At 42.3% G+C, this 17,443-nt stretch overlaps 1 protein-coding gene across 2 annotated transcripts in view; it reads right to left on the bottom strand.

Annotated features, from left to right (window-relative positions):
* The window catches only part of PARVG (parvin gamma), a 116,052-nt gene that overhangs the window by 38,051 nt on the left and 60,558 nt on the right, over positions 1-17,443 (bottom strand). For both annotated transcript variants that reach the window (XR_006387875.1, XM_044281087.1), the window contains exons 7-10: positions 8,001-8,056; positions 4,312-4,331; positions 2,715-2,776; positions 1,749-1,817 (exon numbers count right to left, since the gene is read on the bottom strand). Coding sequence is in view for 1 of the 2 variants with exons in the window: in XM_044281087.1 (XP_044137022.1) it covers positions 1,749-1,817; positions 2,715-2,776; positions 4,312-4,331; positions 8,001-8,056 (207 nt within the window). In the remaining variant the exon portion in view is untranslated. The remainder of the gene's footprint in view (positions 1-1,748; positions 1,818-2,714; positions 2,777-4,311; positions 4,332-8,000; positions 8,057-17,443) is intronic.

Below are 17,443 nucleotides of genomic sequence, written 5' to 3'. Positions count from 1 at the left end.
AGCTTGGGGGAGGTTTCCAGAGTCGATACCTGGCAGAAAGGGAGACTCTGTCCTGCACTCCAAAACAGGTTTGGGAGGAGGAGCTGTGCCATAGTGAGGTGAGAATTACATGACACCCTGCTTAGGCCTCTTTCACACTTGCGTTGTCCGGATCCGGCGTGTACTCCACTTGCCGGAATTACATGCCGTATCCGGAAAAACACAAGTGAACGGAAAGCTTTTGAAGACGGATCTGTCTTCAAAATGCGTTCAGTGTTACTATGGCAGCCAGGACGCTATCATAGTCCTGGTTGCCATAGTAGTAGTGGGGAGCAGGGGAGCAGTATACTTACAGTCCGTGCGGCTCCCGGGGCGCTCCAGAATGACGTCAGAGCGCCCCATGCGCATGGATGACGTGCCATGCGATCACGTGATCCATGCGTGTGGGGCGCCCTGACGTCACTCTGGAGCGCCCCGGGAGCCGCACGGACGGTAAGTATACTGCTCCCCCGCTCCCCACTACACTTTACCATGGCTGCCAGGACTTTAGCGTCCCGGCAGCCATGGTAACCATTCAGAAAAAGCTAAACGTCGGATCCGGCAATGCGCCGAAACGAAGTTTAGCTTAAAGCCGGATCCGGATCAATGCCTTTCAATGGACATTAATTCTGGATCCGCCTTTCAGCAAGTGTTCAGGATTTTTGGCCGGAGCAAAAAGCGCAGCATGCTGCAGTATTTTCTCCAGCCCAAAAACTTTCCGGTCCTGAACTGAAGACATCCGTATGCATCCTGAACGGATTTCTCTCCATTCAGAATGCATTAGGATAAAACTGATCAGGATTCTTCCTGCATAGAGCCCCGACGATGGAACTCTATGCCGGAAGAAAAGAAAGAGTGGTGTGAAAGAGCCCTTAGAGAGTTTGGCACCAATGTGTGTTAAAACATAGTATTGAAGATGTGAGGCAAGCTCCTAAGCTCCACCTAGTGGTGACTGCAGTCAGAATTTTATTGTTTAACTCTATGACTGTACAAGGGATTTGGTGATCTGTATTAGAAGAACGGAACAGACATTTATTAAGATAGTAAATGGCACAGAATTTTGGATCTAAAATTTAAAAGGTAGTTATTGTATCCTTGGGTTCTCTTCTCTGCCCTGGATTTGAAAGTAAATCAGGTTTTGATATTTTCCAGGACTCCAGGGATCCAATATCAGAGATCTAACACCCTGCACCTCCACCAATCAGAAATAGAACTACAGTGCTCCATCCAGTCTGCCGTGGCCAGAGATGGTTACTGCAGCGCTGCTCCCATTGGAGTGAATGGGAGCCACATTGGTGTGGCTCAGTGGTTATCACTGGTGAGTTGCAGTGCTGGAGTCCTAGGTTCAAATCTGTCCAAGGACAACATCTAAATAGAGTTTGTATGTTTTTCCCGTGTCTGTGTGGGAAAAATGTATAATGGATGGATGGATGCAGTTCCAACAGGTGTGGGGTATCAGACACCCAAAGATCTGATATTGATGCCCTATCTTGAGGATAGGCTATCAATTTCAAGGCACTGGAAAACCCTGTTAATCTAGGTTTTCTGAATATGCTATATATTTTTAAAAAAATTATAGGTTGATTGTCAGACAACTCAGCCATTCAGCTCTTATCTACATTGGCACTGCGGTTATAATTTGATGTTTCTAAAAACCTCAGGGAGCCCCTGTACGAATTTTACAAACATGCACTATGCTCAAAATATATTGCAAAACATTTCAACCTTACCTGAGTATCAAGATCTGTCACCGTGAGACTCAGATTGACCAACTGCTTATTCACGAAATTCAGCATTGCCTGAAAGCAAAGAGCCTCACTCAATTACCGTATTACAATCCCTTATTTAAAGGGCTCCAACATATTCTGCAATTACTGTATAATGTACTAACATGGTTTCCCAAGTCCAGAAGGCCTCCCTCTAATTTAGCCACCTAAAAGGGAAAGTGTGGCTAAAACACATATTCTGATTCCGACATTTCAATGTGACATTTCAGAAACTGTTGCTGGCAATGGTTCATGAACTAGCAGAACTCAGCAGCCCCGTTCCAGTTGTATAGAATGCCAGTAATGGAGTGACTGAACATCAAACTCTATAGAGAGGTATGGCCCTTCAGCTTTAGGAACCATGTGGGTTTATAGACTTCACAAATGCCATATTCTGAAATATCACTGTGATAAGACTGTCTTAAAGTAAATGCCCATCTTTTAACACAGTAGATTCTAGGTCCAAATATCTGTGCCAAATATAATTGTAACAGCTTTACAGCAGTAAGAGCACTATTATTTTGATTAACAGCTCCACATTTTCTCACATATACATAAGTGATAAAATGTTGTCAATCTTCAGCCACCACTAGGGGGCGCTTACTGCATTTGGTTTATACATTTAATACAAATAATATATGAGTAAGCAGTGAGCTCCCTCTAGTGGTGACTGCAGGCAGTCAGAATTTTATTATTTGACCCTGCTGCTGTGCGTTAGATTTTGAGCTCTTTATCAGAAAAATGTTGTTCTTAGTATTTAAAGACGTACTAAGAAAGTAATCAGAACAGAATTCTGAACTTAATATGTTGACGAGTGAATATTCACTTTAAAAGACGAAATTAAAAGGTCACTATGAGTAACGGCTCCAATTTTCACTTGCAATTGAAATACATTGCCCAATGATGATGAATGGTCTCAAACAATTATACCTGTTTAACATCATTTACTTTATCTGGATCAAGTTCAAAAAGTTGATCAAATCCATCCTTCTCTAGAAAACAAAAGACAAAAAAGTTTATAAATCCTGTAAAATAGTAATGTACTGCATGACAAAATGTGAATGTATTATCAGTGCTTAAAATTTTAGGCCCAGTGCCTAGAACGACTTTGTTCCTTTCTCTGATTCACACACCTATGTCAGTTCAACATGGTCAGGTGTGAGGTCTACTGTAGAGGCCTCAGCAGGAGAAATGTGGCATTACATGGCATCAATTCAAATGCATAGACTCACTAGGAGTCATTTATCAAAGACCTGCATTTTATGCCATTCTTTGTTATCCCTTGCACTGCCATAGGATACATTTAATTAATGACAAGGTCCAGGCCTCGTCCTAAATTAGGCGTGTCCTCTGGCAGCCTAGATTGAAATCTACTCCAGTCCCTAGGTGAAGTAGATTTCAATCATCATTTATGCCATGAAACTGTTAGCGAATTTGCCTGTGCTGATGCCCCTGCCTCTGCCACCCTTCCCCCAACCTAAATTTAAGCGCACAGGGGTTCGAAAAGTAAAAAAACAGGGCAGTGCAAATTTTTAAAGCCAGTTTGTGGCATAGGGGTCATAATAAATGGCCTCCACTGGATCCTCCAGAGCTGGAGAGAGAAAGTTCCTGAGTAGCAAACACATCCAAATACCTTAAAGGGGTTATCCCATGACTAATGTAAAAAATTAAAATCAGACATCATATAGTACACAACATTCTCTTTCTAATAAAGCTAGAACCAGCCCTGTAGCTCACATGGATCCAGAGATCTGCACATTCATTGCTCTGCTAGATTTTTATCAAGCTGAAAGCTAAAGGGGAGTGTCTATTCTGCTGCAGCTAAGGGGCGTGTCTATGCTCTCCCTATCACAGCTCAGGAAGCAGTTGAAGGATGAAACTGAGCATGTGCGGCCTTCTCAGTGAGCAGGACAAAGAAATAAGTAAAAAACAAACAGCAGGTGGCGCTATACAGATACATTTTATTGAATAACTCAGTGGCTGTGCTAAATTGTTAATTACATGCAATGACAAAAGTATTTAGAACCAGGTGCTGGTTTGAAAACTGTAGAATATTTTTTGTGGGACAATCACTTTAATATGGTATATGAACAAGGGGTATCATCCTGACATAACCCCTTAATTTACATAAAACTAGAGTACCTTATTAAATCATAGAATCACCTCTGCTGCATTCTGTACATTTTTCAGAATTTCTCGCCCAAGAAATGACTCTTGTTATCAGTACTAGTTCTCTATATTCCTGCTTTCTCAAAAAAGCAGCGAGACATGGCAGTCTGACAGTTTAGATATGTTCTCAGCCATTTCTCACATCTATGTCAATTACTGTCTATTCCGCTCCATCCTGCTGCACCCTAAACTGCATTTGTCGTATCCTATATAGTTGCCTTGGAAACCGAGGACCGGTCCGGCATCTCACAATGAGCCGCCGCTCGCTCCTGCAGGGTCAATGCATTTATCTCTATCCAATCCGGCTGCTTGGAAGGAGAAGAAACAGGGGCCATGAATTAAACATAATATCACTTACTGGGAGCCGCATCTTTGTTGCTGCAATGAGCCGTGGGAACACATTCATATGCAAAATGTGTTTAATGAGAAGAAAAAAAACAAGTGGAAAATATCAGTCAACAGGTCAAAAGATGTAAATGTTATACAGATACAGGTATCATGAAAACAACAGCAGGAGATACTGCTGAAAGCTCTCCGGCATTACAGGGAGAGGAAATATTCTTACTGCGAAGCTGAACCTTACAATATACTTGGTTCAAATGTAAAATGTATCACCTTTGTAATATATATTCAGCAGGTTGCTGTTGACAGATCAGTTATTCTTATTTAGGGTCTATTCACACATCCGTGTGTGTTTTGCGGATCCACGGATCCGCAAAACACGGACACCGGCAAGGTGCGTTCGGCATTTTGCGGACCGCACATCTCTGGCACTAATAGAATATGCCTATTCTTGTCCGCAATTGCGGACAAGAATAGGGCATGTTCTATTTTTTTTCAGGAAGTGCGGGTCCGCATTACCGGATCGGGGCTGCACATCGTGCGGCCCCATAGAAATGAATGGGTCCGCAATTCCGTTCCGCAAAATGCGGAGCGGAATTGCGGATGTGTGAATAGAGCCTTATTGTTCAGTAGCTTCGGTTTATAGTAGTACCCTGCTAAATGGATGTAACCAGCAAATAATCATTTTAATATGCTCTCTTACCCTACTCATTAGAGGAATATTCCCATCTTTAGCTATTATGGCATTCTCACAAGATACGTGTATAAATGACTCATAAGCAAGGGTCCATACCTTGGGACCTTCACCCGTGACTTCCATAGGCCAGGCAGGCGTGATGACATTTAAATTGCCTGGCCCCGTCAATCAAAAAGGAGAGGGAGCTGAGCCTCTAGGTGTAATGACAACGCCCCCATTGCTCATAGAGGTTAATTTACATATATCAGCAATGCAGGCACATATGAACATGCGACCAACACAGACACCTTCAGCTGCTAAGCACACATGCAACAGGTCAGCCAGTGTCATAGGTACAAATCTGCTGATGCCCCTTAAGAGGAATGTGCACAATCACATTCACTTCTATGGAGAAAGCAGATGGTCACAGAACCCCTGCTGTAATCATATGTGAAGGTTCCCTGTCATATTGTAAATATTGAAGATGTACAGTAGGTTCACATTTGTATATATCAGAGAGGTAGACCATGTGGTTCCTATAGGGCTCCCGGAAAGAGTGGGCACAAACCCTGGTGGAATGGTTTTTAATGGGTAAATAGATAGATCATAGATAGGAGACAGATAAATAGTAGATAGGGGTGAATATCTCACCCGAAATCCTCAGATGGGTGAGGTAAAAAGAATCCAGAAAAGCTGGGTTGTTTCAGCAAAGGGTAGTTTGCAGAGACACTTTTCTGTAAAGTGTTTTATAGATTTTTTATGGAATAGCGGGTGGGTGGGTTGGTAGTGGGACTTGCCATTCCCTCTTCACTCCAGTACAACACTTTCCCTTAGCCCTAGGCAAACCCGGGTGTAGCTACTGGGATCATTACAGGGCTGAAAAGCTCATTTATTGTTAGAGCCTGGAAACTGCTACACATGCTTTCTGTGCAAAGCCTGATCCTTTGTTTATGCTGAGAGATAGGTGAGTAAAGCCTAAGTTTAGCTAGTGACCAGACGGGATGTCAAATAAAGTATATTTGGACTTTTTAACTCTTGGAAGCCTGTGTCGTGTCATTGCCAACCCCGCCCATACGTATAAATCCCAACATTCCAAAAAATTTGGCAGGTCTGGACAGAGTTTCGGTCATCCTCTCAAGTACTACAACAACTCTCATCTCTGACACATTCCAACACGGACTGACTCTAAACCATCGATTCTGAGCCCTCGCCCTTTCACCACTCCCCTACACTCCCCTTTCCCCTCCCGTTCCTTTTCTAGTTGTATTATATCCTATGTTAAAGGTTTTGTATACGATGCATACAAAAATTATATTAGAACACAGCTCTGCTGTTGGCTTGGCGCCCCTATTTAGATAAAGCTTGATAGTTAAACCACCAAATATGATGGGATGGGCACTGTTCTGCTCACCTCTCATATATGGCTCGCGCTTTACGAGTGCGCCCTCACACTACCTATTGGCTTTGAGGTCAGGCGATCCATGGGCCTAACCACCCCTTGTCCGTGGTTGCATGACCACTCTGCCCAAGTGAACTTGCTTAGCCTGTTGCACTATATCTGTTCATCATACCCATTGATGCTGTAACACCCTGATACTTCTATGACTATGTATCGTATATCTTAAATGTTCATACGTTTTCCTTATTTCTGTAATTGTAACGGACTAAATTATAAAATCAATAAAAAGAAAATTGAAAAGAAAAGAATAAAGATATATTAGATAGGATAGTTAGATTAGATAGATATACAGATAGACAGGTAGACAGACAGAGATAAATAGATAGATAGAGTATTAGGCTACTTTCACACTAGCATTTAAGTTTTCTGGTATTAAGTTGCATCATAGGGGCTCAATACCGGGAAAAACCGCTTCCAAAATGCATTCCGTTCCGTTTAGCTGCGTTCCCATACCAGAGAAAAAAACGCAACATGTTGTATTTTGCTTTCCGTCCTGGGATGCAGAGCAAGACAGATCAATCATGACCCCCAACGCAAGTCAATAGTGACGGATCCATTTTTCTCTGACACAATCTGACACGATAGAAAACGGATCCGTCCTCCATTGACTTTCAATGGAGTTCATGACGGATCCATCTTGGCTATGTTAAAGATAAAACAACCAGATCCATTCATAACTGATGCAGATGGTTGTATTATCAGTTACGGAAGCGTTTTTGCTGAACCCTGCCGGATCCAGTAAAAATGCTAGTGTGAAAGTAGCGATAGATAGTTAGATAAGATATATCCATAGACAGGTAGATCCCTGGAAGATAATTTTCAGAACCTTTATGTCGGTGCATTAACTTTTCTCTTTTAGGGATTAGAAAAATGCTTGAATGAATGTACAAGGAGAAGTATAGTGTAGGTTCTGGTTTGGGTCTTAATGAGATACACAGACAGAAGATAGATAGATAGATAGACAGACAGACAGACAGACAGACAGACAGACAGACAGATAGATAGATAGATAGATAGATATGAGATAGATAGATAGATAGATAGATAGATAGATATGAGATAGATAGATAGATAGATATGAGATAGATAGATAGATAGACAGACAGACAGACAGACAGATAGATAGATAGATAGATAGATAGATAGATAGATAGATATGAGATAGATAGATAGATAGATAGATAGACAGACAGACAGATAGACAGACAGACAGACAGACAGACAGATAGATAGATAGATAGATAGATAGATAGATAGATATGAGATAGATAGATAGATAGATATGAGATAGATAGATAGATAGAAAGACAGACAGACAGACAGACAGATAGATAGATAGATAGATAGATAGATAGATAGATAGATATGAGATAGATAGATAGATAGATAGATAGACAGACAGACAGATAGACAGACAGACAGACAGACAGATAGATAGATAGATAGATAGATAGATAGATAGATAGATATGAGATAGATAGATAGATAGACAGACAGACAGACAGACAGATAGATAGATAGATAGATAGATATGAGATAGATAGATATGAGATATATAGATAATTCTTACCTGTTTTGGGTAACAAATTCAATAGCTTTTCCGGTCTTCATTCCAGTTTTTGTTGGCTACGATATTAGACGGAAAACATCAGACCACTCAGTGTCAGCCAAAGAAAATGTCAAATTTAATTGGCACATGAAGGAAATGCTGTTGCCAATGACACGCAAGAGCCTTACTATAACATGACCTTTAAAAAAAACTGGCTAACTATCACCACATGGAAAAAATAAGTTTGGTACAATTTCCTAAACACAAGTTGTGTATGTATTATTATTATTATTTATTATTAAAGCACCATTCATTCCATAGCGCTGCACATACATAATACAGACGTGAGTGACCTGAATTCCATGGCCCAGATTTACTAATCCTGTAGATGGCGTAAACTTAGCCAGGCTGTGTAGACCTGCCCCAGATGTATCACAGGGGCACCGACTGGATGGTAAATCTGGTGCAGGGAGAGACACTCCGACTCTATACCAACTATTGGTTGGCTTACTTTCAGAAAGATTTTTAATCCAAAATTGGGCCAATATTTTATGCCCCCCTTATTAGTATGACTCTGCCCAGTCTCTGCTATGCTCCACCACTTTTCAAGCCTGTAGGAAAAAAGTGTAGAAACCCCAGTTGCAGCAAATTGCCCCACTTTTTTAGACAGATTTTGGTGCATATACAGTATATATATATATATATATATATATTCTACATAGATAATAAAAGTACTTAGTGGTAATCTCTAACACAGTAGGTTTATAGTAGAGCTGGTCAATGAATTGAAACCGACAAGCACACTCACTAACCACCTAATCTGGCCCATGTCAGTTATTTTGGTTAGGTTACCCGCTCTCTGTTGTACTCTATGAATAGCAGCCACCATGATGCTAGCTTGTGGATATGAAACAGCACCACTCCTGCTCTCAGGTTCTGTGTGGTACTACAGCTCCAATGGAGCCTTGCTGCAAAACCAGACACATCCTATGGACAGGTGTGACACGGTTTCTATAAGGTAGGTGAAATTTTTTCCAATACTAGTCAACCCTTTAATGCGGTTTTTCCACACAGATTCCCGCGTAAAAAAAAACTGCAGCATATTACAGTACCAGCAGGTTACACAAATCTGATGTACACTTTGCGGATGTTTTCCACGTGAAAATTGATCTGGGTTGTGGATTTCAAAATCTGAAGCATGTCAATTATGTTTGCAGTTTTTAGCTGCAAATTTCACCCTTTTCAAAGTAAGGCCGAATGCACATGGCCGTGTTCCGCGGCCGAGAGCAGTCCGTGGTATGCCGGGCTGGATTCCTGTTCAGAGCAGGAGCGCACGGCGTCATTGGTTGCTATGACGCCGTGCGCTTCATGCCGCCGCTGCTGTACAGTAATACACTCATATAGATCATACAAGTGTATTACTGTAGTGCAGCGGCGGCATGAAGCGCACATAGTCATAGCAACCAATGACGCCGTGCGCTCCTGCTCTGAACAGGAATCCAGCCCAGCATACCACGGACCGCTCTCGGCCGCGGAACACCGCCATGTGCATTCGGCCTAAAGGTGAGATCTGTGGCAAAACCGTATCAAATCCACATCAAAAACTGCTGTGCAGGTGGCTTCTCGGTGCAAATTTGTGTGCAGTAAAATCTGCAAGAAATCTGCACCAAAACCACACTATTTTTTGCAGTTTTGGCACATTTGTTTGCACAGATTTTATGCATTTTGGGTGTTGATTTGACGCGGATGGAAAAGGACATGCTGTGGATTTCAAAATCCACACAGCAGGTCAATTTCCACATCTAATAAATAAAAGGAAAGTGTACATGAGATATGTCTAATCTTAGACATTTTTTTGGTACTGTATTACTCTGTGGTCTTTCCGCACTAAATATGCAATCTGCACCGTTTTCAGCCAATTGTAATCAAGGTAAAATGTTCAATTTATCGTGACTTTGACTTAAAGGGGTTGTGCAGTGCTAGTATATTGATGATTTATCCTCAGGATAGGTCATCAATATCAGATTGGCTGCAGTCCAATCCGCTATGTAGACTCTTATTAGAAGCCACCCTGTCGCTGGCAGATGGGCCTGATACACTTTTGATCTAATTTTCATATAGGAAGTATAGCACTAATGCAGTTTACATTTCTACGTTTCCAGTATTTGCATCTGTCTTTGTGCGTTGCAGTTTGCTGCTACTTGTAAATGGATCAGCCAGCACTCACCCTGTGCACGCTGCACGGGATAGGAGCAATCTCCACTAACGGTATAGAAGAAATCCCAGAAGTCGTGTCTTGATAATAGGATGTTTTTTTATTGCATCAAATCGATCTGATGCAATAAAAAATCATCATATTATCAAGACACGACTGCTGGGATTTCTTCTATACCATGCTGCTACTTGTAGTCCTTGTTTGCCTTTACATTGTAGCCATAGTAGCATGTAACTCAGCCCTCTTTTTTCATATTGTTTGGAGGTGCTGGTCTAACTTTGTTTTCTGCATTGTACATTTGGAGGAGTGGCTGCCCCCTTTTTGGACTGTGCACTCCCGCGCACCTGGCCAGGGATTTTAATCAGAGTATTATATAGCTGGATTTTACATTGCCATGAAATTTTGTAGGCCAAAAGCCCAAGAAAGGCAAGTCTGATAGTGTAGGTCCAGTCTGTTGGAAGCCACCTTATCGATGGTAGATTGCCCTGACATATTTTTGATAAAAAATGTTCACAAAGAGCTTTTAATTTTCATATAGTAAGTATAGCAGTGATGCCGTTTACAATTTTTTTATGTTTCTAGTGTTTGCATGTGTCTTTGCGCATGGCAGTTTGCTGCTACTTGTAGTCCATTTTTCCTATCCTGAAGATAGGTCATCAATATACTAGCACTACACAACCCCTTTCAGTCATAATTGCCCAGCCCTATTTTAGAGCCTGGTCACATACAGTGCTACATTTACAATCCCTTTTATTACTAAACTCACGTTAGATAACCTGCTTGTTTAATGTTTGTATAGAGTTTACTATGATGATGTGCACCAGTAACCTGAAAAAAAAAAATATTCTTTCAGAGTAGAGTTCAGTTCTGGCTAGTCCAAAAATATCATGTCCCACTCAGTTCTGCTTACAAAATGGGCAAACATATGACTTCATTACACAGCAGAGAGTCCCAGATCTGGCAGGACAGTCCCGGATTTCAGTGGCTGTCCCGCGGTCCCAGAACAGCTGAGGTATGTCCCACTCTCAGCTGTTTCTGTGTCCATGGAACTCAGAGACAGCTGATTGTAAAGGTGAAGCAGGGATTCGTCCTCACACATTGCCCTTCTGGTCTATATAGGAGGAGCTGTGGATTTAGCCTGTGCTCCTCCTCCTACACAGCAGCACAATGTGAGACAGTATCCTGCTGCTGCTGCTGTGGGGGATGCCAGGAACTGAGGTGTAATCATCAGAGGAACTATGTGAATATTTACTGTTTGTTTGTTCTTTACTTCCTTTAGAGGGGACACATATCTGGCTATAACTATTGTGAGGGGGCACATGTCTAGCCATAATTACTGTGAGGGGGCTCGTATATGGCCACAACTACTGTGAAGAGGCACCTATCTGGCCACAACTACTGTGAGGGGGCACCTATCTGGCCACAACTACTGTGAGGGGGCACCTATCTGGCCACAACTACTGTGAGGGGGCATCTATCTGGCCACAACTACTGTGAGGGGGCACCTATCTGGCCATAGCTACTGTGAGGGGGCATATATCTGGCCAAAACTACTATGAAGGGGCACATATCTGCCATAGCTACTGTGAGGGGGCACATATCTGGCCACAGCTACTGTGAGGGGGCACATATCTGGCCACAGCTACTGTAAGGGGGCACATATATGGCCAGAACTACTGTGAGGGGGCACATCTGGCCATAAATATTGTGAGGGGCACATATCTGGCCATCACTACTGTGAGGGGGCACATATCTGGCCATAACTACTTAAGTGGGCACATATCTGGCCACAATTACTGTGAGAAGGCACATACTGAATTATACCAGAATTGAACCACAGGGGACCAAAGGTAATCACAGACATAGTTAATGCAAATCATCTTACTCTTCCCACTTTTCAAAAACCTCCTGAAATACCCCTACATCCATTCACCCAGCAAGGAACTATTCATCTCTCCCTTTATCCCACCTTCTCATTTGACCACTTGCTCTAACCTGTTTGGCAACGTAAAACACTTCCTTCCCAAACACACACAGATACCTCCTGCCCTCTCTTATTTTCACCTACTAACACTTTCTCTGCTTCTCCTTATTGCTGGTAATATCTCTCCAAATCCACTATCTATCTATCACGATCAATGGCTGCACACTCTCCCCGGTCAACCAAGTACGCTGCCTTGGAGTGACCCTGGATTCTGCCCTCTCCTTCCGACCGCACATCCAAGACCTTTCCACCACCTGCCGCCTCCAACTCAAAAACATCTCCCGCATCCGCGCTTTCCTCAACTTTGAATCTACGAAAATGCTTGTACATGCCCTCATCATCTCCCGTCTAGACTACTGCAACATTCTCCTCTGTGGCCTTCCATCTAGCACTCTCGCACCCCTCCAATCTATCCTCCACTCTGCTGCCCGACTAATCCACCTCTCACCCATGCCAATCTCTTCAGTGGCTCCCCATTGCCCAGCGAATTCAGTTCAAAATATTAACAAATACATACAAGGCCGTTCACAACCTGTCCCCTCCCTACATCTCTGAGCTACTTTCCCAACACATCCCTACACGCCATCTCCGATCCTCACAAGACCTCCTTCTCCCCTCTCCTCTTATCACCTCTTCCCACAATCGCCTCCAAGATTTCTCCCGTGCATCCCCCACACTCTGGAACTCGCTACCCCAACATATCAGACTTAAACCTACAGTAGAATCCTTCAAAAGAAACCTAAAAACCCACCTCTTCAGACAAGCCTACAACCAGTGACCCTGCTGCCTCTATACCGCCATGACCAGCTTCACCCTCACCTACTGTGTCCTTCTACTATACTATGTAGATTGTAAGCCCTCACGGGCAGGGCCCTCTGTCCCTCTGTACCAGTTTGTAACTCGTCTTGTTTATGCTTAGTGCAATTGTCTGTATTATGTATGTATACCCCTTTTCATATGTACAGCTCTATGGAATGAATGGCGCTTTAATAATAAATAATAATAATATCTGGCCACAGCTACTTGAGAGGGCACATATCTGGCCACAACTATTGTGAGGGGGCACATATCTGTCCGTAACTACTGTGAGAGGGCACATGTGGGCATAGCTACTGTATGTTGGCACAAAAGAGGCGTAATTACTCCTTAAGGACCCTGCCATTTTTCACCTTAAGGACCAGACCATTTTTAGCAAATCTGACATGTGTCACTTTATGTGGTAATAACTTTAAAACGCTTTTACTAAGGCCTCATGCACACGACCGTTGTTTGATTCCATGTCCGTTGGCTAATACACCGCTTGCCATCCGTGTCCGTGATCCGTGGTTCGAGTCCATCCAAAAAATATAACCTGTTCTATTATTTCCGCGTAAAACGGTTTGCGGACCCATTCAAGTCAATGGGACCGCTAAAAACGCGGAGGCACACAAGATTGTCGTCCGCGTCCATTTTTTTCCTATCATTTGCATGGCAAACCTGTCTTAGATTTTTTTTTATATTCCTTTATGTCTGGTGGTCCTCCAAAAATAAAGGAAGACACACGGAAACAAAAACGGATCATAGCTCAACGGAACCCCATTTTGCGGACCGATAAAAACAACTGTCGTGTGCATGAGGCCTTATCCAGGCCATTCTGAGATTGTTTTCTCGTCACATATTGTACTTCATGACAGTGGTAAATTTGAGTCCAAATATTTCATTTTTATTTATAAAAAAAATACCAAATTTACCAAAAATTTGAAAAAATTCACAATTTTCAACATTTCTCCCAAAATAGTTCTTACTTTACATTTCCCATATGTCTACTTCATGTTTGGATCATTTTGTAAATTACATTTTCTTTTTTTAGGACGTTAGATTTTTCAGAAAATTTCCAAAACCCACTTTATAAGGACCAGTTCAGGTCTGTAGTCACTTTGTGAGGCTTACGTAATACATCCATAAATGGCCCCATTTTAAAAAACTACACCCCTCAAGGTATGCAAAACAGATTTTACAAACTTTCTTTACCCTTTAGGTGTTCCACAAGACTTAAAAGAAAATGTAGATGAAATTTCAGAATTTCACTTTTTGGGCAGATTTTCCATTTTGATCCATTTTTTTCAGTAACAAAGCAAGGGTTAACAGCCAAACAAAACTCAAAATTTATTGCCATGATTCTGTAGTTTAGAGAAACACCCCATTTGTGGTTGTACACTGCTGTACGGGCACATGGCAGGGCGCAGAAAGAAAGGAACGCCATATGGTTTTTGCAAAGCAGATTTAACTGGGATAATTTTAAAGGGATTCTGTCACCAGATTTAACCCCATTAAGCTAGTTGACATTAGCAATATGCTAATGTCAGCTAAACCTAACTAGCCTATTCCTACTTTATCTATGCCCCCCTTACACCAAAAATCTAACTTGTATCATATGCTAATTAGCCTCTAGGAGCAGGGGGGCGTTGTTCCTGTTCCTAGAGGCTCCGTTCTCCCACCTTTGTCGCCTCCCTCCAAGTCCTGATTGACAGGGCCAGGCAGCGCTCGCATCTGTCTGCCAGCCCTGTGCTCTGCTGAAATTCGGCGCAGCCGCGGTGAGGAAGCTGGCAGCCTGCAAGTGTCTTTCCCATACTGTGTCTAGTGTCTATATTCTGAAAGCCATATTTTATGTATTTTTTTGGGCGACTGTCTTATGTAGGGGCAAATTTTTTTCAGTATGAGATGATGGTTTGATTGGTACTATTTTAGGGTGCGTATGACTTTTTGATCGCTTGGTATTACACTTTTTTTGTGCAAGGTGACAAAAAATAGCTTTTTTTACACCGTTTTTATCTTTTTTTTTAACGGTGTTCATCTAAGGGGTAAGCTCATGTGATATTTTTATACAGCAGGTTCTTATGGACGCAGCAATACCTAAAATATGTACTTTTTTTATTTAAGTTTTACACAATAACAGCATTGAAACAAAAAAAATCATATTTTAGTGTCTCCATATATTGAGAGCCATAGTTTATTTTTTATTTTTTAGGCGATTGTCTTAGGTAAGGTATCCTTTTTGCGGGATGAGATGACGGTTTGATTGGCACTATTTTGGGGTGCATATGACTTTTTGATCACTTGCTATTGCACTTTTTGTGATGTAAGGTGACAAAAATGGCTTTTTTGTGATGATGTTCATGTGAGGGGTTAGTTCATGTGATATTTTTATAGAGCAGGTCGTTACGGACGTGGCAATACCTAATATGTACTTTTTTTTATTTATTTAAGTTTTACACAATAACATAATTTTTGAAACAAAAAAAATAATCATGTTTCAGTGTCTGAGAGCCATCGTTTTTTTTATTTTTTGGGCGATTGTCTTAGGTAAGGTATCATTTTTGCGGGATGAGATGACTGTTAGATTGGCACTATTTTTGGGTGCATATGGCTTTTTGATCACTTGCTATTACACTTTTTGTGATGTAAGGTGATGAAAAATGCCATTTTTGACACCGTTTTTATTTTATCTTTTTTACGGTGTTCACCTGAGGGGTTAAGTCATGTGGTATTATATAGAACAGGCATTGTATTTTCAGCCATAGCAAAGTGCACCTGCGCATTGGGATGTGCTGACCCCCCCCTTTTTTGTTTTATTGTTATAGAACAGGTTGTTACAGACGCGGCGATATATTTTTTTTACATTTAACACAATAAAAGCATTTTTGAAACCAAAAAAATCATGTTTTAGTGTCTCCATAGTCTGAGAGCCATAGTTTTTTTATTTTTTGGGCGATTGTCTTAGATAGGGGCTCATTTTTTGTGGGATGAGGTGATGGTTAGATTGGTACTATTTTGGGGGCCTACACCTTTTTGATCTCTTTGTGTTGCACTTTTTGTGATGTAAAGTAAAAAAAGTGAAAAAGTGAATTTTTTAGCACAGTTTTTATTTTTTTATTTTTATGGTGTTCACCTGAGGGGTTAGGCCATGTGATATTCTCATAGAGCCGGTCGATATGGACGCGGCGATATTTACTTTTCGTTCTTTCTCTATTTATTGCAATTTTTTTTTTACTTTATTTTGGGAAAAGGACCCTTTTTTTTTTTTTTTTACTCGAAACTTTTTTTGTAAAACGTTTTTTTTTTTTTACTTCTTTTTTCACTTTTTTGTTTGTCCCACTCTGGTACTTCAACTTTTGGGGGTCTGATCCCCTTTACAATGCATTACAATACTTGTAATGTAATGCATTGGCTGTAAGTGTATTACACACTGTAATACACTTACAGCTTCCTGCCTGTGAGATCCAGGGGGCTGGATCTCACAGGCTTACATGGAAGGCAGCCACAATGCCTAAAGAAGGCAGCGCGGGGACCAGATGTGTGCTCTCTCCCTCTCCACACATCGCACGTGCCGCGGGGACCCGATGTGTGCTCTCTCCCTCTCCACACATCGCACGTGCCGCGGTCAGTGCTGACTGCAGCACATCTAGGGTTAATGCGCCGGCATCTGTGTTTTCACCAATGACGGCGCATACAGCAGGGGTCCGGTTTTCAGTGACTGCTGGACCCCTGCCGCTGATCGGACAGGCGCAGCTCCTGCACCCGCCCGATCAGCATGATGTACATGTACGTCACTGGTCTTCAAGTTCCGGCCAGATATGATGTATGCAGTCAGGTCCATAAATATTGGGACATCGACACAATTCTAACATTTTTGGCTCTATACACCACCACAATAGATTTGAAATGAAACGAACAAGATGTTCTTTAACTGCAGACTGTCAGCTTTAATTTGAGGGTATTTACATCCAAATCAGGTGAACGGTGTAGGAATTACAACAGTTTGCATATGTGCCTCCCACTTGTTAACCCCTTAAGGACATAGGGCGTACCGGTACGCCCTATTTCCCGAGTCCTTAAGGACCAAGGGCGTACCGGTACGTCCTAACTTAAAATCTTAATTCCGGCGCCGCTGGGGTTAATCGGAACGGGATTTCGGCTGAAATCATTCAGCCGGCATCCCGTAACAACGCAGGGGGGGGTCATTTGACCCCCCCGTATCGGCGATCGCAGAAAACCGCAGGTCAATTCAGACCTGCGGTTTGCTGCGCTTTTTGCCGTTTCTGATCCCCGCGGTCCCTGACCGCGGGGATCAGAAACTTCAGAGTGCCCGAAATCAATATTGTTAACCCCCCCCTGCACCCCTGCACGATTTGATGGCGGCGGGTGGTGCAGGGGGGGTGTCGCATGCAGTGGGGGCGTTGCGGGAGGCGGGCGGTGCGGCAGGCGGGATCGCGATCCCCCGCCCGC

This window comes from Bufo gargarizans, chromosome 2, assembly GCF_014858855.1.
Source record: "Bufo gargarizans isolate SCDJY-AF-19 chromosome 2, ASM1485885v1, whole genome shotgun sequence".
Taxonomy (NCBI): Eukaryota; Metazoa; Chordata; class Amphibia; order Anura; family Bufonidae; genus Bufo; species Bufo gargarizans.
This window is presented reverse-complemented; position numbering and strand designations above follow the sequence as displayed.